General features: G+C 54.0%; 2 protein-coding genes across 3 annotated transcripts in view; both read right to left on the bottom strand.

Annotated features, from left to right (window-relative positions):
* Arhgef17 (Rho guanine nucleotide exchange factor 17) overlaps positions 1–11,514 on the bottom strand; it is a 58,625-nt gene extending 47,111 nt beyond the window's left edge. Inside the window, exon 1 of the mRNA XM_021191408.1 lies at positions 7,915–11,514. Coding sequence (XP_021047067.1) covers positions 7,915–11,091 — 3,177 coding nt within the window. The 5' untranslated portion in view covers positions 11,092–11,514. The remainder of the gene's footprint in view (positions 1–7,914) is intronic.
* Positions 11,515–16,250: 4,736 nt separating this feature from the next.
* P2ry6 (pyrimidinergic receptor P2Y6) overlaps positions 16,251–23,942 on the bottom strand; it is a 37,619-nt gene continuing 29,927 nt past the window's right edge. The window contains exons 2-3 of one of the 2 annotated variants that reach the window (XM_029543788.1): positions 18,355–18,474; positions 16,251–17,729 (exon numbers count right to left, since the gene is read on the bottom strand). In XM_029543788.1, coding sequence (XP_029399648.1) covers positions 16,709–17,695 — 987 coding nt within the window. In that variant the 5' untranslated portion in view covers positions 17,696–17,729; positions 18,355–18,474 and the 3' untranslated portion in view covers positions 16,251–16,708. Of the gene's footprint in view, positions 17,730–18,354; positions 18,562–23,942 lie in introns of both variants that reach the window. The other variant, XM_021222670.2, reaches the window with a different exon arrangement.

Raw genomic sequence — 23,942 nt, forward strand, 5'->3', positions numbered from 1 at the left:
GAGCGGGCTCTGGCTCGGTTCTGCCTTCTCAGGCAAGGCTGGTGAGAAGCAAAGAGTCAGAGTCAGAGAGAGGAGGCCACAGATCTGCAGGCTGGTCCCCGCCTTGCCTCACCAACCCCCAATGCCGAGCTTCTGAGGCATGTGGTCTCCTGTCTACAGCTTTGTCCTCTGCCCCATGGCTGAATCCCAGGATCTCAGACCAGATCCTAGTATCTTAGACCCAAAGGGAGACATTAAGATTGCTTTTTAAAAAGTTACCACATTTATGTATCTGTGTACGTGTGTTCATGCATGTCACATAGCGCCTATATAGGTGAGAGGATCGCCTGTAGAAGTTGGTTCTCCCCTACGCCGTGAGTTCTAGAGACCAAGCGCAGCTTGTCAAGCTTACCGGCTCACACCTTCACCTGCGAGCGAGCTTGCCAGCTTGGTAGAGCTAACATTTCTTGAGCATTACTAGGTAGCAATATAACACTGGAGCGTACCTTGCCCCATCCGGTATGCTGCAGCAATTTCTAAGGGCTTGTTTTAATTCCAACCACATTCTAACTTCAGGCTGAAACTGAGATTTCTAGCACATAGCTCCCACTTTTTCGTCTGCCCCCCAGCTCCCAGTTCTGCCCTTGGTGAGGATGGTCTGGCCCAGTCATGGCTTCTCCGGAGGCTCCCACTTTCCTCTGAGCTTTTCAGCAAACTTCCCCTCTTGGGAGATACTTCACTTCGATGTCTAGTCAACAAACCTCAGGCAAGCCACCTCTAGAGGCCAAGTCTATTCCCAAAGGACTCACTGACATATTTGTCCCTGCCCTTCCAGCCTGGGCTCAGCCTTCCTCTGAGCCCCATGCGCCTCAGACACTAGGACCCTTGCTGAAAGTTCCCTGGGTGCAAACCTTCCCTGTGTGTCCCCACCGGCCATCAAGGGTTCAGTGTTGCCTGCTTGACAGGGGAAGACAAAGAAACACGGAAAGAAGTGAAGGTCGAATTAAATGCAGCGGGCCTGAGACATCCCCAGGACCAGCTCCTATAAGGACCTCGTGAATATGATGTCTTACAAGGCAGGAGGGACTCTGCAAGTGCCACTAAGGGTCCTGAGTCACCCAGGTGGAAGGTCGGGTGAGGGAGTGGTGGTGATACTATGCTGCTGGCTCTGAGACTGAGTTAGTGGCCACACCGAGGAGCACTGGCACCCACGCCTGACTAGCAAAGGGAAGGGAACTTATTTTCCTCTAAACCCAAGAAGGAAACAGCCCTTCTAGCACCTACATTTCAGCTCCGTGAATCCCATACCAGGCTTCCCACCTCAGGAACTATAAAATGCTGTTTGAAGCCACTGACCTGTGATAATCTGTTGCTGCAGCAACACACCATCCCTAGCAGCCTCCAGCCTCCGTTTGTCTTTCCCACCTCAAGTCCCTCTGCAGCCACCTCAGCCTCTCCATGCCCAGGGATGGTTATTTTATTTTATTTTATTATTATTTTGTTGTTGTTTTTCGAGACAGGGTTTCTCTGTGTAGCCCTGGCTGTCCTGGAACTTACTCTGTAGACCAGAATGGCCTCAAACTCAGAAATCCGCCTGCCTCTGCTGGGATTAAAGGCGTGCACCACCACGCCCAGCTTTCTTTCTTCCTTCTTTTTTTCTTTTTTTTTTCTTGTGTGTGTGTGTGTGTGTGTCCAGGGATGATTTTAAAAGTCTGCTGATCTGGGCTGGAGAGACAGGTCAGTGGTTAAGCGCACTCGTCGCTCTTGCGGAGGACCTGGATTCAGTTCCCAGTACCCACGTGATGATTCACAACCATTCACTACTTCAGTTCCAAGGCATCCAGCACCTTTTTCTGCCTTCTTTGGGCATCAGGCATGCACACGGTGCACATACTCAAAACCATTGAGGCAAAACATTCATAAAATAAACATTAAAGAAAAACAACAAAAAGTCTGTTTTTCCCACACTGAGCTGGAAGTCCTAATGTCCGGTGCACAGAAGCCTCACTGTTTGGGATACAGGGATGAGAGCACCATGGCTTGTCCCACATAAGAGAAAAGATCCTTCTGGTGGCTGGAGAAGTCAAAAGTGAACCTGGCCACACAAAGGGGAGCAGCTAGAGAGTGGGGCAGAGCTCTCTGCAGTGTGTGGCAACCTGACAGCACTTCCTGGTCTTCAGGAGATGCTCTTGCCCATCATAGCTGCAGCAGCCCCAGCATCCCTGGGGAGCTTAATCGTGGGGCTCAAAGTCACAAAGGTACTCATGGCTCCAAGGGTCTCCAAGGTAAGGCCTCACAGGAAGGACATGTGAGACTCGGCTGCATCCCTGGTCTCCTCATTCCTTGGGCAGACCTCCCGCAGTCTGCCAGACAACTCAGTGAAACCCTACAGCTACAGATCACCCCAGTGAACCTACCGGAGGGCCAGCTGGGAGTTCAAACAGCCTGCATGTCACGAACTGGGGCTCCGAGCCTAGCAGCCTGGCACTGTCTTTCTGCCTTTGTCCACGTCTACAAGGCCTCAGAGGCCTGAGCAGTGCTGGGGTATCAAGTCTTGTGGGAGAAGGCATCCTCTCTGACTAGCTTGTGATTTCCCGAGGACCCAGGGCCCCCATTTCAGGGCCTGCCAGCAAGGCGCCAGGCTTCCTGGGCACATTTCCCAATGTGTGTGCCAGGGTTACAAGTCTTTCTGGGAAACACAGGCTCCCCCTTCCCCCAGACTGCCATCACCATCTCTGCCAACTTGACTCACTGGGAATTCTGAGGCCAATGTATGACCTGGAGGCAGGACACCTAGGCCCACATTACTTGTGAGCCATGGGGCCCTGGGCAAAACTCTGCTGGCTTAGAGCCTGCTTCTTCACCCAGCTTGGGATTAGATGGGAGGGCCAGGGCTGTTGTGGTTGGCAAACGCTCCCTGTTCTAGAGACACAAGTTAGCGCTGTGTAGGGGCCATAGTGGCTGCAGTGCATGTCACACACCTGCCGTACGTGGTGCTCCCACCTGGGTCACTGGGGACCGAGGTGCCCTCTTAGTCCCTGAGGGAAGTCCCTGTAGGGCAGCAGTTTGTCATCTTGCCCCCCTCAATGGTCCCTCTCATACCTCACAAGCTGCTGGAGTAGCTTCTACTCTGAGGCCTCTCAGGGATGGACAAAGGAAGGACAGTGCCAGGATGCTGAGCTCCGAGCTCCAGTATGTGACATGCCGGCCCTCCAGTAGCCGTAGGGCTCTCTACTTTGTTTTGGAACAGTGTCTTACTACACAGCCCTGTCTAGCCTGGAACTCGCTATGCAGACCAGGCCACTCCCGAACTCAGACTCCTGTGCCTCCTGAGGGCTGGGATAAAAGCATGTGCCACCACTACATCTGGCAGAAGTAGCACCTTGTCCTCTTAGGTACTAGATGTCTGGACTCCTAGAACCCCCCCCTCCACATCTCTGCCTAGCCCGGGCTAGCTTGGCCTTCTGACTGACTCAGGGCTTCCATGCTTGACCCTGCTATCTAGCGCCACACAGCGTCTTGGGTCGTTATCTTATTCAGAGCCCTCTGACGCTGACTAGCTCTCACTTCAGATAGACGCCAAGTCTTCCCAGTGGCCCACAAGATCTACCCTCACTACCCAGTGTCCACGCCTCAGGACATTTGCTGTGTTCTTTTCTTTCCACAGTATGCTTCCCCACCAACCCTGGACCCCAAGAAAGCTACCCGACTTCCTCCCCCATTTCTTTTGAACTTCAGATGTTACCACCTCCGCTCAAAGGCCTCTCTAGACCCCATGATCTAAAATAGTACCCCAGTCTGTCATCTTCAACTTGTTTACCCTGTTTTATTTTTCTCCCCCGAACCTTCTGTTCTCTGACAGTGTCCTCCTTTGGAGATATGTGTCCTTACCAGTCTGGAAGGGCCATAAAAGCAGGCCTCTGTTTTGGGAACTGCTGTTTCTCTACACTAGAATGGTGCCTGACTCAGCGACCGGGTGCTTGGGATAGTATATATAGTACATAGATGCTAAATCCAAACTGCTATTGCAACAACTTATCCAGGAAAAGCCTCCTCCTGGCCTCTGCTCATGTCATGCCCCCCTCCTAGAACCTGCCCTTTTCCCAGGTTCCAAGGCCTGCGTGCAAGCTGCTTCTTCACCTCACCAGCTCCTCTACCAGGCACCAGCCGATTCCCAGCCATTCCCAGCCGAGCGAGCGCCTCTGCTCCCAGGCTGCCTGGGGATGGCTCCACCACTGCAGTAGCCATCAGGGGAAGGGAAGGAGGGACAAGTCCCTAACATTGGCAGAGGGGGTTGGGGACAGGATTAGCTGCAGTGTGTCTCAGATCCAGCTGGTTCCAGAAATGTCGGGCTGGAAAATGTCACACTCAACTCTGGTCCCTCCCCCCCAACTCTTCCCTGCTGGGTGGGCTCATTCCTGGAGAGCAACTCTTCTCCTCCATTACCACAGGGTCCTAGGAAAGAAGGGGGGCAGGGAATAAGCCCTGAAAAGGACAACCCTTTCGCCTGTCCTCCCCCATCCCACCCTCCTGCTGGGTGACAAGACTTTAATTATAGATATTTGGTACTACTCAGAATTCCAAAAGTCCTTATCACCTCATCCCCTCCCCACGGAAGCAGTTTCCATGGGGGGGTGGGGAGGAATCACAGTAAAGTGCCAAGGAGGGGCAGGAGGAAAACTTGTCTCCACAAGTCCCAGCCAAGGGGGAGCCAGCCAGACAAAAGTGGTGGGAAGGACTGCCGCCCAGCCCCGCAGAAGGCAGGGGCATCTGGGCAGGCAGAGGTGGGTGCCAGGGCTGCTGGTGAGTGGGAGAGGAACAAGGCCAGAGGTTCTAGGGCTTGGTTCCAGCTCTGCCTGGCCTTGTGGTGTGACCTTGGGCTCAGCACTCTCCCTTTCTGGGTCTCAGAATTCTTCCTACCCAACACCAGGCCCTGGTGAATTAAATACCATCACGAACACATTCAGGCTGCTACAATACAACATGCAAGGGATGCCCCAAGTGTTCCTGACTTACGCCCCTTCTCAGATGGCAGGCCAGTCTCACTTGGAAACTGGGAACAACTCCTTGATCCAGTCTCTTTAAGACACTGATAAGCTTCAGAGATTCAGAGAGACTCCAATACTCTGAATACTCGATCGTTCACATGACAAGAAACCATTGGTGTCTGCCACAAAATGAGCACGCAATGAACAACAGCCAGTGCAACAGCTACTTCAACATGCCAAAGTCTTGTGAATTCAGCTATCTACGATTTTCAGAGACAAGTCACTACCTGTTTCTGGGCTACAGATGGTTCAGGGGTACCAGGCAGAAGACATGAACTATCAAGAAGCCCAACAGGAATGCCTTGGTGCAAAGGGAGGGCCGTGGACAACACAGTGGTAACTATTGGAGCTAACTGGAAGAAGCCAGAGACCGGGAATAGGAGAAACAGGAAGAAGGCCTGTGCAGCCCAGCTTCAGTGAGCCGCAGGCTGAGCTGCCCGCATTCGCAGTACACAGAGAGCAGACTTTCTCTCTCCACTGCTCACACTGACTCTCCCGACCCCACCCTTAGCCAGGTTGCAGTGAGCCTCTCCTATAGAACCTCAAAGATCAGATGGGAAAACTAAGTCCTGAAGTTGACTGGCCCAGATAGAGCAAGAGGCTAAGCAGTGCGTGGTACCCGAGCTTCCTGACTCCTTATAACATGGGGAAGTTCTGACCCGAGAGCAACACTTGAGCATGAGGGACTGCCTGCTCAAGATAAAGTCTGGGGTTACTGAGACCCCCAGTCCCCTCCTCTGAGCGCTTTATACTGCCTCAGGCTGGAACATGACAGACAACTCCTCTTGTCCCCCTCTCGTTCTGAAGGCCAAGCCACACCATCCCCACCCACAGTGCAGGGATCGTGACTGGAGCCCCAAGCTTGAGACAAGGGAACATTGTCTGCTCAAGAGGAGCCAGCAGGAAGGGGGGAGTGGACAGCTGCACCCCATCTTTCTGAAGCCAGAAGGACAAGGATAACAAGAAGGGATTCGAGGTAGCAGATGGAAGAACTTCCAGGCTTAATGTGGGGGCGAGGAATGAGGCATGGCGAATGTTTTCTGAGCCTAATAAAGTCCACCAGGTGACCCTGGGTCCAGTGCTTAGACAGCAGTGGGGGAGGAGGAGGCCAAACCTGGCCACCGAGAAGAAGCTGAGGCAGCAGAGGCTGTTCTGTCTTCCCTCCTGTCCCCAGGGAGGGAATGGTCACACCATCACCCACCTACAGAGCCTTCTGGGCATCAGTCCATTATCTCCACTCTACAGAAAGGGAGAGCAATCCACTGAACAGGGATGGGACAAGTCCTGTGGCTCTCCAGTCTGACTCTTCTAATTACAGACTCGCCCATCTCTCTTCTAAGGGGTGAGAGAGAACATCCGACCAGGCCTGGAGAAGTGGGAGGACCTGAAATGTCAGAGAAAGCTTCTTGTGGGGCCAGGAGAAGCTTGCATGAGAGAACAGCTCTGCATCACGGCTCCCAGGAAGGGAGGATGTGGAGAATGTGAAGCAGGACAAAAGCCAGTCCTAGGAACTCTTTACTCCTTGACCTCAGTGCCTGTCCCCCAGACGCCATAGGCGGTCCCCTCAATTCTCACTATACTCCCACAGGACCCCATTATATGGAAAAGGAAGCTGGGACTCCCTTCTCCCATCCTCCACAGAACTGGCCCTGGTCTTCAGGCTCCGCTAATGTGGGTCTCAGAAGGAAAGCCAGGTCCAAAAGTCTCCTCTGCCAATTCCCTGACTGTCCACCCCTAGCCCCCTCCAGAAGGAAGGGCAAAGCTGGGACCTGGGACAGGGAAATAGAAAGGAGGGGAGAGAAACAGAGACAGGGAGTTAGAGGGCCCTGAAGAGCTCCGAAAGGCCAAGTGACCAAATTAGTCCAGGGTGTAGGGTTTCCCAGCTTCTGAAGTCAGCAACACAGTGGGAGCTGAGGCAGGCCACAGTTGACATAACCCTAGGCCATCCCTGAGCTCAGCTTCCAGCCCAGAGCTGCAAAGCTAGCTGAAACTCTCCCATGCCAGGGCAGATGCTGCCTAGGGCCAGTCTGAATCCATAGCCAAAACCCAGGCATAGCTGATGCAAAGATAAGAGATGGGAGAGCTTTGTGGAGGGTGGGAATGAGCCTTCGAGGCCCGGGATGAACAGGAAGGAGGTGGGAAGGTGAACAGATGCAGGCAGGCAAGATGAGGGGCCAGAGTATCCACCCTGATTCACAGAGGCAGCCCTGTCTACAGGGATCAGAACTACTTTCAATCCCTCTAAGGGGCCTTTGCCACCAAGGCTCAGCAGAAGCCAGTCTCTCACCACACTTCCCTAGCAACTTTAGCTCGAAGCTCCTCCAGCTGAAGACTCGTGTGTTGGCACTGGTCCTGGGGACTACCCAAACTCACAACATGGACTCTTCCAGCTCTGCACGATTCCACCTGGGGTGGATCTGTAACATCTACATCCCTCAGACCCAGTTTTATAAATGAGGAGGTTAAGCCACAAGAAAGGCCAAGGTCAGAAAACGAGAACAAGACCCCTGAAGCCCTCTGCTGATCCCTAAAGTGAGGCTGGTCCCTAAGTCTCCCAGGTCTTGGAATAGACTTAAAGGCAAGAGCATGTGAACTGGCCTGAAATGAGATCAGCCGAGAGTTGGGCATTGAGGACAGAGCCTTGACTCAATGTTATCACCTGCATCCACACTTCTAGTGCATTTCTAGCAAAGAACCATGGGAATCTCATCAACAAGTCTCTGCGAAACATTTCAAGGGCCTTTGCAACCACCACCAAAATACCTTGGGGCAGACAGACAGACAGACCCTTTGACACTGGCAGCATCCTGAAACCTCTTCAGGTCCTGTCAGGTTGGTGCCCATGGCTCTCATGTACCCTCCCTCAGTCTCCTTCCAAAGGACTTACCACTTGTGGCTTGCTACAGCACTTGCTCGCTGGGGCTGGCTCATCTGGAGTTGCCCTGGCAGCCCCAGAGGGCTTGGTCTCAGTGGAGGGCGGTGCAGAGGGAGGCAAGCAGGGTAGGTCCACAGGACCTGGAGCAGGAACGTCACCAGAGTGAAGGGTCAGCATGTACTGTTTAGTCACATCCTCAAGTGATGGTGCCTGCAAGGAGGGATGACCTCTAACAGGAAAGCCCACAGGCTCTGGCGCAGCCACGGGGGGTCCCACAGACGTCACAGGCTCAGGCACCACAATAGGTGTAAAGGTGGCAGGCACACTGGCATGGCGAACATGTTTGGAGGAGGACCTGGTTTGTGTCAGGCTACCAGTCTGGTCCTGGTTGCCCTCCTCTCTCCGAAGCTCCTGGTGACTGCTCCGGGCTGGGCGCTTCTTGGAGCCTCGACGGGTGAGCCGAGGGGAGAGAGCACTGGTCAGCTTGGGGTCAAGATGGAAGTGAGGGTGGGCAGTGGAGGAGGCAGGAGGGGCAGGTAGGGACCTCTCTGACTGTGCCCTGCCCCTGGCAGGAGCAGGGTCTTCCGGCTCTGCCCACTGCTCTGCGAGGATAGGTTCACTGTTGGATGGAGGCAGCATGGGCTCCACTTCTCGAATGGGCTCCCCTCCTGGGCCCTCAAACCCAGGCCCAGTCAACTCCCCACGGCGGCTAGGGTCACTCAGAGATTTCTTCTTGGGGGTCTTGCCAGCAACCCTGTCTTCTCCCACCCGCCCCAAGGCCCCAGGCCCCTGAACGATACTCTGAATGACTTCCTGATAGTCCTTGTTCTCTTCGCTAACCACAGACCAGTCACTGTGGCCACTGGTCAGGCCCTCATCCATAGTTGGGGTCACTGGAAGCCCTGTCTTAGAGTTCAGCGAGCCCAGAAGATTGCTGTCCACAGAAAACCCTGAGGGCTCCTCAGAGGTGGCAGCCCGATGGCGCTGTGGAATAGGGTCACTCAGGGACCTGTAGGCCTCCCCTGCCTCCCCATTACTTAATTCAGTTCCGTTAGGGCCTGAGGGTGGCACTTTTCGTCTCCTGCGGAGGGCACCTGGAGTTGGAGGGGTCTCAGGAGACACAAGGGCCCTTCCACCCAGGCTGTCTTCTGTCCCAGCCCCATGGTGGTGGTTTGTCTGAGCTGAAGTTGAGGAAAGGGGTCGCCACACTCCTGCAGGATCTAGGCTGCAAAAGGTAGCACCAGGAGGTTCAGGGTCTGCTCCAATGCCCTCGTCTGTCAGGTTGGACTCAGGGCCAGAGAGCTCCTCCTGAGACCGCTGCCCTTGGGTCCCATCCCCTGCCCAGTCAGGACTTGTAGGGCGGACATCACTTCCATCGTCCTGCTGTGCACCCATTCGCTGTATCTTCTCAAAAACCTGACGGGCTTCCTGTACATACTGATCCTGGACCACGAGTGGCAATGGGTCCTCCTCTGCCCCAGAACCTGCCAGTAGGAGCTCTGAGGAGCTAGGCTTCAAGGCACTGGTGCGGAGCAGGCGCCGGGCCATGGGCTTTTCTGAGCAGCTGAATGACTTTGCCCTGCGTAGGGTAGCTGTCAGGTCCTTGAGGGTGGGCCGGGTGGTGGGTGACGTCGGACTTTGAGACAGCGTGGACTCCGATTGTTCCATTGGGCTACCTGCTGATGGTGAGTCTCTGCCATCTAGGGGACTGTTCCCAGGGACCCCACTGGGCTTTCGGACCCTCAGCTCTGAAAGGTCTGAACGCAGGAAACTGAGCAGCGTCAGGGTTTCGGAGGCGATATCTGGATTCGATAGGGACTTGCGTTGTCGGTTCTTATCTAGCTCCAGTCCTCCATCCCTCAGCGGCCTGGCAGTGCCTACAGGTCCCTTACTGCGCGACCTAGTCTGGGGCCGCAGAAGGAGCCCATCTCCAGTTCCAAAACTTGGGGATCGATATACACCCCAGCCCACAGAACTACGGCTTGACCATAGGTCATCATCCTTGAGGGTCTCAGTGCTGGAATAGCGACTACTACCTCGTGAGCCAGCCGGGCTGGCCAGGTACGCAGGAAAGCTCACCTTAGCCACACGGAAAGGTGCACCCCCAGTGTCGGACATAGGCCTTAAGCTCTCTTGGGGACCTGGGAAGCATGGCTGTGTGCCAGTACCCCAATCCTCCATTGAGGTTCTTGGAGACGTTGGAGGTTCAGGGCTTCCGACACCTCCCGCTGATCCCAAGCCTCCCGGATTTAGCTCGTCACTGTCCTGGCTGCAGCCGTGAACCAACAGAGAGCTCCCAGGCCGGTGACCTCTCCCTCTCCAGCGACGGCCATCCTCACCATCGGGGTCCTCGTCACTGCCGGAAGAGTGGCCGCCGAGGTAGGCCGGACTCTGAGGCCCTAGCTGCGGCTGCGGTCCCTCCTCTTCCTCCTCGCTGGAACTAGCAGCCCGGCTGCGGCTGACAGGATAGGAGGAGGCGGCAATGGAGGAGGAGGAGGAGGAGGCCCGGGCCCCGGCCTGCGGTTGGGAGAAGCTATGCCAAGAATGTAAACCATCCGCCGGACGCTGCGCCCGCTCCTGTTGCTGGTGCTGCCGACGTCGCCTCCCCTCGATCCCGGGCCCGGACAGCGGCCGCGCAGAACGCAGTCCAGCCAGAGGAAAGCACGTTCGAGGAGGTGGCGTCGGAGGTTGCCGGGGATCGCGAGTTAGGGGCTCCCACGAAGCTCTGTCGGGGCTGGTCGACCCCAGGGCCTCAGAGTCCATACTGGGTCGTCTGGAGCTCGGACCGCCGAAGAGTTTGCGCATCTCGGTGACGCTGGGCCAGGCCCCACGTTCAGAGCCTTCCGCTGCTTCTTCTGTGGTGCCGAAGGGGCAGCCCCCGTCCCGGGTACCAGTGGAGTCGTCGTCCAAACGCGCCGCGTCGAAGCGCCGGGAGAGCTGGCGCACCGATGGCGAGAGGCTGCGGAGCGGGCGCGGCTGCGCGGGGGCGGCCGGGGGCCCCGACGCCAGCTTGGACACGCGCCGGGAGGGCTGGCCCGGGACTGCCGCGGCTGGCCGGCACGAAGCTCGGCGCCGCAACCCAGGGGTGTCCGCGTCCTCCTCCCTCGGCCCCGGTCCGCCGCTCCAGCGCTCCAGCAGTTTAAACGAGACGCTGCGATAAAGTGGGGGCCGAGGTGATCCGTCCGCCATGGTTGGTGGCAGTCACTCCGGGGGGGCTGGCCTCGGGACGCCGCGGCCAACCCCCCCTGCACCCCCACTCCGAGGGCGCGCAGTGGCCACGGTCCAGGAGCCTGGGTCCTGCACCCGCAGCGTGCGGCGGCTGTGGAGGAAGGTGCGGAGACGTGAGCAGAGGTTTATCGGTCGAAGATCAAGTTTCCGCGGCTACAGGAGACAGTAGTTCCATCCTGGGCGGCCCCTCTCGCCCCTGCGGCGACCCCAGGCCCAGCCTTAGCCTCTGCGGGAGAGGCCTGGGGCATCGCGGTCCTGCCGACGAGGGGGCCTAAGGCTCGGTTCCTGCACCCAAAGTCCGCCTGCCAAGCCCGGTGGCCGGCCTGCCTCCCTTCGAGCTCCCGCTCCGGCTCTCTTTCCCTCCCCCTAAGCAGCTAGCTCTCTGCTCCCTTTTGTTGCAAATAAACTTTGAGGCAGAGAAAAGGGGGCGGGGGGCGGGGCCTGGCGCCCAAAAGAGGGGGTGGGCTCCGGGAGCGCGCGAGGCTGGGAACACTGTGGGGGGAGGGAATCGGGGAGGAGCCGAAGGAGAAACAGGATGCTAGGACATTTGTAGACCTAAACGACCCTCTAGGGGAGTCCGCTGCGAAAGCCGCGGGCTGATCCTCCCTGGGGACTCGTCCAGACACCCACAGGAGCTGAGAGTGGACAGCTCTGCATAACGTAGTTCCCGCTTTCACGCGGGAACCTCTGCCGCAGGGGCTCCAACATGGCAACCCAAGACCCACAAACTCAGGTACACACCGAAACTCAGGTACACTCAGAAACTCTCCTGGCCGGAAAAGAGGTGGGGCCCAGGGAGACGTAGGTGGGGCAGGCCCACCGGAGAGCTCGTGGTTCCCCACCTTGCTCAGACCACGCCCCTTACTCGTCCTTCAGTGGCGAATCCCGCCGCACCACGCCCATATCCCGCCCCTCACTCGCCCAAACGCTCCACCTATCTCCCACCACCCTCTGGCTTGTCCCTCGCTGACTGTCCCTTAACCCACCCAATGCTGCTTTAGCAGTCCCACCACGCAGGACCATTACACACAACTTCCCCCGCCATTTTTCCAGTTGCCACGCCCCCTACCCTCTAAGGCCTAGCGGCCTCTCATCTCTAAGACTCTGCTCCCCACGTCTTTCTGCGGTCGGGGTACGTGGCTCTTGCGCCCTCTGCGGGCAGGATTCTCTGCTTTCTCCAAACTGTAGAGATAAAACTTCATCGTCCCACAACCAACTATAGACGAGTTAGGATAGTTTCACTTGCTTATAGGCGTTTCCTGCCCCCTTTGCCAAGCACTCTGCCCTTTCTTTGGCCTCCTGCACAAAAGGTGTTTGCACGGGAACGCCCTCAACTTACCTCCGCCAAACCTATACTCCTACCTGTGGGTGCTCCACCCTCCAGACCGGGAAGGTGTCTCTCCGGCTGCAACAATGATCTACCCTAGACCTCCCCTCCCTCCCCTGCAAGTCTGGCAAGTATACAATTGTTCTGGTTACTGGGATGTCAACTTCCCACCTCTGTTAGGTCCCTCTTTGCCCAGAGGGTTTAAATGAATGAAAATATATGGACTGCCTAGGACGTATGGGAACCATTTTAAGTATTTTATTTAATCCTTGGGCCACCCTTGGGGATAGATGTTATTAGAGAAGTCACAATAGCCATTGCAGAAGTCAGAGAGAAAGGGCAGCTCTTGGTGTGACCTAAATCAGACTTTAAAGTCGTCAATCATCTCGCTTTTTCAGACATCTTGATGAAGAAGGAGGTTGTTTCCTTTAAATTCTTTGTGGGTGGTGGGCAGAGCTCAGCCTCTTTGGGAATAGAGGACAGTCTGGACTGCCTCAACCTCACCCAGCTCTGTTATGTGCAGGCTCCATTCCTCCAATGTTCACTTAGTAAGCACTTAAGGTCAGTGGTAAATGCTTTACCCAACCAACCCCAGGGCCATATGGGTCCCAGCCAAAGATACTCAGCTCAGTGGAGATCAAGAAGAAGGGCGGAATGCTAAGTGCAGGATAAGGGAAGACAGCCTCTAGCACAGTGGGTCTCAACCTTCCTGATGCTGCAGCCCTTTAATACAATTCTTCATGTTGTAGTGACCCCATCATAAAATTATTCTTGTTGCTATTTCATAACTGTAAGTTTGCTCTTGTGAACCCATAATATAAATATCTGTGTTTTTCAATGATCTCGGGCAACCCCTGTGAAAGGGTCATTAGGCTCTAAAGGGGTGAGGCACACAGGTTGACAACCACTGCTCTAGGAGGACCCCAGGCCGGATTGCTGCTCGAACAGCCCCCAGGGTAAGAAGGTAGCTCTCTTAGATCTGGATCACCCGTTAGTTTGTAGGAAGCCTCCAGGTATGGAGATGAAAGCAGGCCTTCTTCAAGACCTTCACACCGTTGCATCTCAGCTCTGTCTCAAAGAGTCTATGAGGTATATCTTGCCCTCTCCACTGGAAAATTAGTGGGCAAGGAAGAGAGCCCACTGGTTTTGCGCCTCTCTGCTCTGCCTTGCTGGGCTGCTTCTTTGAGCCTCAGCGGCCTTGTTTGACCCACTGAAAGCCTCAGTGGGTCAGCTTTCCCCTAAGCAAGTTTAGGTGTCCACTATCTCCCTCCGTAAAGATGGTTCCCACGGCTTGGTGGGTTCTTTTGCTTTGCTGAGATCAAACCCAGGGCTTTGGGCATGCTCAGTAGTCACTCTACTGCTCAGCACTGAAGTGTGTGCGTTTCCAGCTCCCTCACACTGTTCATTTCTTTCTTTCTTTTTTCTTTTTTTTGTTTTGTTTTTTGTTTTTGTTTGTTTGTTTTTCCAAGACAGGGTTTCTCTGTGTAACAGCCCTGGCTGTTCTGGAAGTCATTTTATAAACCAGGCTGGCCTCAAACTCACAAAGATCCATCTGCCTGCCTCTGCCTCCCAAGTGCTGGGATTAAAGACATGCACCATCAACACTGGGCACTTTTAAATTTGATCTTCGTGTCACTTCTGAAACTGGTATTTATCCCTAATCACGGGTGAACAAATGGAGAATATGGAGGCTAAAGTCGTAGACCCCAAGAGCCTGGTCACCTATGCTTGGCTGAAGTAAGCAGGCCTGGCCTCTGGCCTTACTTGTGAGGAGGGAGGATGTTGAAGGATCTTGACTGAGTGGCATCCCATGCCAGCCGCCTTTATTTTTATTTTGTTTTATGTGTGTGGGTATTTTTGCCTGCATGTATGTGTCCCAGATCCCTTGGAGCTAGAGTTACAGAAAGTTGTAAGTTGCCATGTGGGTGTCTGTGAGCGTGAGGCTCAGGCTCCTCCTCCATGAAGAATGAGGATTTCATTAGTTAGCACCTCTTGTACACTTTACGTTCTTATCAGTCACTCGGTTGACTCTCACCAAAACAAACAAACAAACAAATAAAACCAAAGCACCCCAGCCAGGACCTTTACAGTTAAGTTCAGTCTCACTCCTGTGCCCTACCACTGAGGGACAGCCTCAGACTCATCTCAGAGCTGTGCTAATGAGTGCTCATATTATCTCTCTCCTTCTCCTTCCTTCTCTCCAACCTCTCTTAAGCCATCCCAGTCTCAAACTCTTTGTATAACTGAGGATGGCCTTGAACTCCCAATCTCCCGCCTCTTCTCCCATGTGTTAGGATTACATGCATTACTGTGCCTGGCTTTTTGTTTTGTCTTCAGATTTATTGTTATTTTTTGTGCATGAGTGTTTTGTCTTCATGTATGTATACGTGTGACTACTGCCGGAGGAGGCCCCAAGAGGGGTCACTTAGGAGCTGTCACACGGTGCTGGGAACTGAACCTGGGTCCTGTTACTGAGTCTGGCCCTGAACTTGTTCTGTAACCTAGTCAGGCCTTGAACCCAATCATTCTGCCTCAGTCTTTCTGGTAGCCAGGATTATAAGCTTCTATAATTGTGTTGTTCTTTTGAAATAGTGCGTAGGGTCAACAAGGAAAGGTGCTCACTGCTAAGACTGACCTTCTGACCTCTTGATCCCTGGGAACCAACTCCTGAAGGTTGTCCTCTGATCTCTACACACACAATAAATAAAATACAAAATTATAAATAAAGTATAATTTAAAAATATTTTTAGAGGCAGAGAAACAAAGTTCATAGTCCAGGCTCACCTCCAACCATCTATGTAGCCTGAGCAGCTGGTCTCCCGTATGCTGTGATTACAACTATCTATGTAGCCTGAGCTAGCCACTGAGCTAGCTGTGGTTACAACTATCTATGTAGCCTGAGCTAGCCTCCCGTGTGCTGTGGTTACACCCTTGGCATCTCTGCTTTAGTTCTTTATAACTTCATAGAAAGGACATTGCCTACAGATAATTTGGAGGGACTTCTTGTTGCTTATTAGTATACTGCTAAGTTTAAGAATTTCATGTTGGTATAATAATTCTAGGTGCATATATATCTAGAGTATTGATGGCTGTATGAACTTTTGAATGACTTTGTGGACAAAGGTGTTGTGACAGAAGTGTGTAGGGATTCAACATTAGGAGGCACTGTGAAGCCAGGATGGAATATCCCTGCCATGGGTTGGTCATCTGTGTTTCCTGTTATATGACATGTGTGTGTTCCCCTCCACCTCAAGCTACCCTGGGGCTGACCCTCCCTAGGTGGCCAGCCATCTTTAAGTTGCCTCCTGGGTATTTCTAACCCTTGTTCTTAGTTCCCATCAGGTTCCAGCATACGTCCTGACCCCTAACCCAGTTAAATCATTGCCTGCCTTTCATCTAGGGATGATGACTGAAGGATTCATTTTGTCTCAGCAGTGTGTGTGTGTGTGTCTGTGTGTGTGTGTGTCTGTGTCTGTGTCTGTGTGTGTCTGTGTCTGTGTGCTTGAGAGCTCAGGCTTGCAATGGCTTAATTTTTATTTTTTGGTTTTTTGGTTTTTTGGTTTTTCGAGACAGGGTTTCTCTGTATAGCCCTGGCTGTCCTGGAACTCACTTTGTAGACCAGGCTGGCCTTGAACTCAGAATTTCGCCTGCCTCTGCTTCCCAAGTACTGGGATTAAAGACATGCGCCACCACCGCCTGGCGCAATGGCTTAAAAATTAACAAAAGTGAAACACCAACCACAAAAACACATTTATTTTTCTCTTATGCAAAAGTCTTGGCAAATGGATGTGAACGTGAGCTTTCCCGGCTCTTGTACAGAAGGGACCTTACCCTCACATGACAAGTGCACCAGCAGTCCCCTCCACCCTGTAAACATAAGAAGAGGGAGGCAGAGAAGACCTTTGTTGGAATCTGCATTCCTATTCCAGGGCCTAGCACATCCTGAGATGTCTAGCAGACCCTTGATTGTCTGAGACGGGGGTTTCACAGTGGGGTTTCACTGTGTAGACAAAGCTGGACCAGAACTTGTTATCTTGTCACAACATCCTGAGTTCTGAATGTAAAAAGCATGAATCGACCAGTCACCAAAACACAGGTGTCTTAGTTTTGTGGTTGGTGTGGAAATTCTGGAGGCTCAGGCATGTTGAGCCAAGTTTTGCTTCTCTATATGGTTTGGGGAGAAAGTTTCAGGCACCATGGCCCCAGTGACAAACACAGTGCAGCTAGTGCCCCAGGGCCTCCCCTGGGGCCTCAGACTCTCTGCCTCTGCCACTTGGCTGTGAGCTTCTGTAGGAGATCGTGGGGTTGCCGCCGGAACTTCTGTTGTGTGAAGTAGAAGAGAATGGGGTCCAGAACACTGTTGGCACTGGCGAAGGGCCGAGTGCCTTTGTAGGCAGCAGCGAAGGTCTCCAGTACAGGGCAAGAGACACCGGGTGTGGAGCGCACAGCCAAGTAGGCTGTCTTGGTGATATGGAAAGGTAAGAAGCTGATGACAAAGACAGCTGCCACCACCACAGCCATACGAGCCGCCTTGCTGCGCCGCTCTTGGGCCACAGGACCTGCTGGGCCATCCTGACGACACAAGCGGCGGGCCATGCGACAATAACAAGCCAGTAAGGCTATGAAGGGCAACAAGAAGCCGACCACCGTGAGGGACATACCATAGGGCAGGTAGCGGGTAGACAGAATGGGTGGGCTCAGGTCGTAGCAGACAGTACGGTTGCGCTGGATGCCCGTGGCGGCAAAGACTGCCGTGGGCAGGCACTGAGCTGTCACAGCCAGCCACACGACTCCACATACCACCCAAGCAGCACGGCGACCTCCACGCTTGTGCCAGGAAGCCAGGGGGTGGCAGATGCCCAGGTAGCGCTGGAAGCTAATGCAGGTGAGGAACAGGATGCTGCCGTGTAGGTTGGCATAGAAGAGGAAGCGTACAAAGCGGCAAGCGAGGTCTCCGAAGGGCCAGTGGTCGCCTCTGGCGTAGTTATAGATAAGTAGGGGCAGTGAACAGGCATACAGTAGGTCCGCCAGTGCCAGGTTCAGGGTGTACACAGCGGAACGGGTCAGGGTCCGGCGGGATGCGCAGATCTGGGCAATGACGCAGATGTTCAGAGGCAGGCCGACCACCAGCACCACCGAGTATACCGGGGGTAGCAGTAGTCGCTTGAAATCCTCACGGTAGACGCAGGTTGTGGGCGGCAAGCCTGGAGCCTGGACAGTGCCATTGTCCCATTCCATAACTTCAGGTCTGCTATTCCAATGTTCGGAGAGTCTGGGGAAGCAATACACACCCTTTCAGTGGCACACTCACTGGCAGCCCAGTTCGTTCGCCCCGCACCTTCATCTCACTGTTTGAACAATGGTGTCCTTAATTATGTTGTCTCTTAGCTTCATCACCCCATAAAGATCCATACTGATCTCATAGCAAGGACCTGTGTACTCCAGTAAAGCCCACACTTAAGAGAAATTCCTCTTTGTTTGTTTATTTTTTTAGAGACAGGGTTTCTCTGTGTAGCCTTGGCTGTCCTGGAACTCACTCTGTAGACCACGCTGGCCTGGAAATCACAGAGCTCCCCTGACTCTGCCTCCCAAGTGCTGGGATGAAAGGCCTGTGAAACCACCCTGGCCCAAGTCAATTTCTTTCTGTCCTATTTATTTCCTCTCTGCTTCTCCTCATGAACTTCTTTCTGCTCATCCCTCAGAACCCTAGTCAAATGTCTCTTCTGTGAGAATGCATTGATGGGCTTCTGTTCAAATCACAGGTACTTACTACCCGCATGATCTCGGGGGTAGGGATTTACCTTCTGGCTTCCCTATCTGAGCAGAAAGGTTAGAAGCACACATGGGGCTTCTCCTGCGCTCCCTGAGGGGTAGGGATGCAGTAATGGTATGTTTACCTGCCTCGTGCAAGATGGAAGATGTTTTAGGAGGAAGTGCCAGATTTGGTGTTTCTCGTTGTTTTCAAAGCAGGTTGGGTCCAGGTCAGAGAGAGAGCTCTGGTGGCTCTCAGTTTATCCCTGTGGACAGTGCACACACACGCAGAGCTCACGGAGGGAAGCACCAACGTCCCCAGCCTGCATTCCACCTTGGAAAGCCATGTTTATCTGTAAAACAGGAGAGGTGACTCAGGTGCTCCAGGGAACTTCCTTATGGGGGACCTTCGGGGACTGGGATTGTGTACAGGGTGGGATGGGGTGGGAGGGTTGGGTGGATGAGGGTTGGGGTGTGTGGATGGGGAGTGAGGTTACATGGATGAGGGGTGGGGTGGTCTTGTGTGGATGGAGGGTGGAGTTATATAGATTATGGTGTGGGTGGGCTTGTGTGGATGAGGGTTTGGGTTGTATCGATGGGGGGGTAGGGACTAGAGCAGCTCAAGTCACTTGGCTGCTGTTCTTGTACCCAAACCAGGAGGCTCACAACTACCTGTGGTGTCCATGGCAACTGCATACATATGTGCATGCACACGCACACATGATGCAGATGGCTGAGCCGTTAAGAGCACTGGCTGCTCTTTTAGAGGATCTAGGTTCAATTCCCAGCACCCATATGACAACTCATAACTGTCTGTAACTCCAACTCCAGAGGATCGGACACCCTCACACAGACATACAAGTAGGCAAAACACAGAAAAAGAGCCCAAGGTGCTTCCTGGTGGCCTGAGTGAAATTCCAGCTCTCAGGGGAACCAATCAGGAAGCAAGCTGGCCAAGCTTTACAGAGATGGGAACTCTGTGAGGTGAGGATACATAGGGTCAACGTTAGTGAGTTAGAGACAAAGTCAGACCCAGAGCCCACCATCCACAGACACTGGATACAGAATCTCATAAATTCATCAGGGTCATTCATTTGTGCCTCCTTTCTCTTGCTTTGTCCTGCCTGTTAAACACACATAAGCCTAGCATGCAGGCAGAGACGGCATTGTAAGCTTAGCTACGGTTTGCAAGTCTGAGGGACAGAGTGAGCCACAGGATGGAAAGGACTCAGCAGAGAAAGTGTCCACTGTTAAGGCTGGCAGCCAGAGTTCAACCTCTAGGACCCAAGTGGTGAAAGGAAAAAAACCGACCCCAGCAAGCACCTTCACGGGTACACTGTGGCAAGTGTTCTACACACAGAATAAATGGATAGACAGACAGACAGACAGACAGGTGTATGTCAATAAATAAAGAAAAAGACCTTCCCCAGAGAAGGATGATCAGGTGGCTGAGGAGGTTTTTCATCAGTAGAGCAGAAAGGAAGGACACCCCAAGTGGGAACAGGGTGGGACAGGCATAGATGGAAGGAGCTGAGTCCCTATGCTTCCTTAGGGAGACCTGTGGCTGACTGACCACACTCCCAGAGAGAGCCTTTGGCCACTCGTGGATGAAGCCACGGTGTTCTCTTGTTTCACCAGCGCTCTGGAGAGGCCAGTCCTTCCAGCACTCTGCCTCCCCCTGGAAGTAACAAGAGCAGCAGAAAAGGAGCTTTGGAGTGGCTCTCAGCCATCATAGCTCCCTATCTGCTCTGTCTCTGAGGCTGAGTGCTCCCACTCATGCAGGGCATGACTAAAGGGAGGGACCCCTCAACCTCAACCGTGGGTGACAGCTGATGTTGGCTATCACATCTGCCATCCACTCTTGCACCCTAAGTCCTAGACTAGCTTCTCTCTGGACTATCTGCCTGCAATAGGAACCTTTTAAGCGATTCCTCTGCTCTTAGGAAAACACCTAAGTCCCTCTTCTGGTGTTTAAGGCCCCCGTCCAGACCTCTGGCTTTGCCTGAAGGCCCCCAAGTCCTCTCCGCACTCCCCTTACCCTGCTCTTCCTCACTCATCACACCGTTCCCAACACGGCAGAGCCACTGGCCACTGAGACCCAGCTCCCTCTCTGACCCATCCAGCCCTGCTTATCTTTTCACAGACAGATTCTTAGTCTACTTCTGTTAGCCAGGACCTGAGCATCTCCAAATTTAAAACTGCACCAAGTTCATGAGCCCATCTTGTTCCTCCTTTGAGTCCCCAGCTGAGTAGACGCCACCCAGTTTGCCAAACTGTCCAGCCACCCTGTCCCGCGCCATACTGCCCCATTTCCTTATGACATAGACACTCACATACAGCATCCCGTCACTGTCCCGAGTTGATAGTTCCAAGTGTGTTGGGGCACTCAGGACACTCAGACACGGAGCTGCCCACGCTCCTGTCCTCAGCCACACTGTAGCATCTCTGGCGTGGCTCTGGACAGCTTCCTCTGCTTCCTGGCCCTGATAGCTCTGACTGAAATAGCCCTAGGATGGGGGGGCGGCACCTCCCCACCACCCCCCACACCTTGGCGGAAACAGCCTGGAGGAGCACAGAGCTGAACAAAAGTCGTCCTTCCCAGAACTCCCTCTCTAGCCATGGGAGGAGGGGACAAGGGGACAGAAAGACCTGGGCATGGGCAGACCCAGCGGGTGGCTTTCCACCCAGCTCTCCCTCAGTGTTCTCGGTCCTTCCCTTAGCTGTGACACCTGAGCCACCAGGATTCCATTCACTTCTCTGAGCCTGTACTCCTGTCCCCATCTTCTATCCATTAGGTAGGTCATCTACTGACACGACTGTCTTCACCTCCCTCCAGGGGACAATCCACGCGGGGACTTCTTACCTAGCTACTTCCCAGTCTTTATTTCCCATGCGTCCCTTTCACTCCACGCCTTTATTAAACACCTACTGCGTGCTGTCAGCTCTCCCAGCATTCCACTAGTAGCAGAGTCGCTGTCCCTTCTACTCAAAGACCTTGCAAGTCTCATGAGGTTGGGGGTGGGGGTGGGCACAGGAATGGGGCTTTATAGCTGTTGGGACAACTAGAGGGTGAGTGGTGTGTTCTTCAGGGCGGAGGCAGCACTCGGAGGGGAAGACGATGGGCTTTGGTGTGAAGCCTCTGAGGCAAGGGGTGGGGGCAGGGCAGGGCAGCGCAGGGAACGAATGCCAAGCTGGTAAGTGGGGGCCAGGCTCATAGGCTCACATCCTGCCTCTGCTCCCACTCCCATCTGTTTCTCTTAGCTGCTGTCTAGAATGTCACAGTTGCCACCTGCGTGTTGAAATGCCACAGACGGTGAGGACCCTTCCTACTCTGTCCCTTGTAGAGGAGCCTTGTAGATGCCGTCTGTGCACTGAGCCTACCCACTTTACAGGACTGGGAGCTGACCAAAGTGAGACCAGGCAGATTGAATTTCAGGCAGACATTTGGCCAGCTGTGTACAAATTGGGCACCTACGGTTTATTTGCATTATGAGCCAAGAAATCCAAGCAGCCACAGAGACCTGGCTTTCTTCCCAGTAGCTAGCTCCTGTGGTGTTCCCAGGACAGTCTCCGGTGGTAGCAGGGTCCATCCCAGAACTGTTGCAACTTTGAAGGCTTAAGGGAAGATGGGGTGCTGGCCCTGGGGGTCAGACCTCTAAATGATTGTGGCTCCTCCAGGGACTAGAGTATTCCCTGTAATGAGAGCCTACAGCCATGAGATGGCGCCAGTGGACAGCTGAGCTGGATGAGGACACAGTGCCCAGGCTTCAGGGGCCGCCTGCTAGTCTGGCACTGAGCAAGCCCAAGACATGTCCCTAGTCCTGTTCCTCTGGCCTTCCTCAGGATTCCTCCTATTTATCCATCCCTCTGTCTGAGTCTCACCCTCTCAATGTACTTAACAGCAGCCATTTGAGTGTCAGGCCAGGCGTAGCACCCTGACACCAGGCATCCTCCACCCCACTCTACTCTAGTTCCCTGGATATACCACCACCAATACCACACAGCCCTTTACCCCACCAAGGGACAACCTACACTTGCTTCCTTTCCTCAGTCCTCGTGACAGCTATGAGTTCAGATCGGCAGCATCGTCAACCGCATGTAGACATCAGGAAGAACTGTCTCACTGTTCTTGATGCTACTTAGGATGTGGAGTCTTTGTGTAACCCTTCATGTCTAGAGGGCTGAGGAAGCCTTTAGGACAGAGGCAGGAGCTGGAAACTTGAGTCACCACCTACCGGTAGTTCTCTGCAGCTTCTGGGCCCTGGAAGAAGCTTCCCGACCTTGGGCTGCCTGCCTGCCTGCCTGCCAGGAAACCAAGCTGGGAAATCCCCTGGCTGGACCCCTGGCCCATGAATTTAGCATCGAAGGCACAGGATCGAAGGGTCAAGATTTGGCTTCCTCCTTCTGAGTCAGGCTGAGACTCACCACCTGCCTGCTGTGTGGCTTAGGGCCAGCTTTCCACCCTCTCTGAACCTGAGAAACTTATGGTTGCTGTGTTCCCTTCCTTACAGAGACATCACGCCCTCTGTCCCAGGCATCACCCAGCCCTGACCCTGTGTGTTATCCATCCTTGGTGCCCTAAAGTCACCTACATCCAGCTTGATCCCAGTCCCTGGCACCTGGAGAACAGTGGGCAAGGGACAGAATCCCCGCTGGGACAGTTTAGGTCTCGCCAGGCTAGAGCCGGCAAAGCCAGCACGAGGCTGCAGGGAGGGCCGAGATCTGCTTTCTCTTCTCCCTTTTTACTTCTCCTTCCCCATCTGCTCAGCAGGGACCATGTGGAACTGAAAGCTTATTGTGAGTGTGAAGGAGAAGCTGCAGACTGGGACTGGGGCCTTTCACAGCCCTCCTCTGGGATCGCTGTCCCCATCCAGTTCTTCCAAAAAAGCCTGGCCTGGGCTGTGTGGGAGGTACCCTAGTCTGTGCCTGGGCTCCAGGCTCTTCCACCCCTTCCTCTCCCTGTGGACCAAGTGCCTGCTGCTTAGTCATAAGGACTTCAGTTGGCTTCAGACCACTAGTGCCCCGGATCTGTCTATGCTCCGATAACCAGGCTCCAGGTAGTGGTTGGAAGAGCAAACTGAAGCCGAGCTTGTGGCCTGTCATGCAGGTAGACCTGGAGGAGCCTCATTTTAGAGCCTTGCTCAATGGTTGAGAAGGAGAGGGGGTTCTGTTGGGCTTGCAATGCTGGGAGGAGTGAGGCTGGAGTTGCCACAGCTGTCAGGGCTGTGTGCCAGGCACGGTCCCGTGTCCCAGAGATATATGCCCGAGAGAGGAGACTGCCAGAATCCAAGGGGGCCGAGAGAGGTGGAGCACACAGGCCCCTGAGAACACTGGAGCTTCCGGATGCCACCAAGCCAGAGGCTTTAACCTCCCACTGGACTCCAGTGGTACCCGCTGACAACTTCTTGTTTTGCCTCATTCCATTAACCAGGTTTCCATCCCCTTGATATCAACCATCCAAAGCCAGACATGGTGGTGAAGGCCTGTAATCCTTACACTTGGGAGGAAGAACAGGAAAATTAGAAGTTCAAGGTCATCCTCAGCTACATAACAAGTTAGAAAGAGGAGCTGGGGATGTAGCTCTATTAGAGTACTTAATGTTCGCAAAACCCTGAGTCCGGTCCCTAGTACTTCATAGTCCAGGCATGGGGAGATGGAAGCATGAAGATCCAAAATTTAAGGTCATTCTCAGCCATGTGAGTTCAAAGCCAACCTGGCATGCACGAAACTTTAT

The sequence above is a fragment of the Mus pahari genome, chromosome 1, assembly GCF_900095145.1.
Source record: "Mus pahari chromosome 1, PAHARI_EIJ_v1.1, whole genome shotgun sequence".
Lineage (NCBI taxonomy): Eukaryota > Metazoa > Chordata > Mammalia > Rodentia > Muridae > Mus > Mus pahari.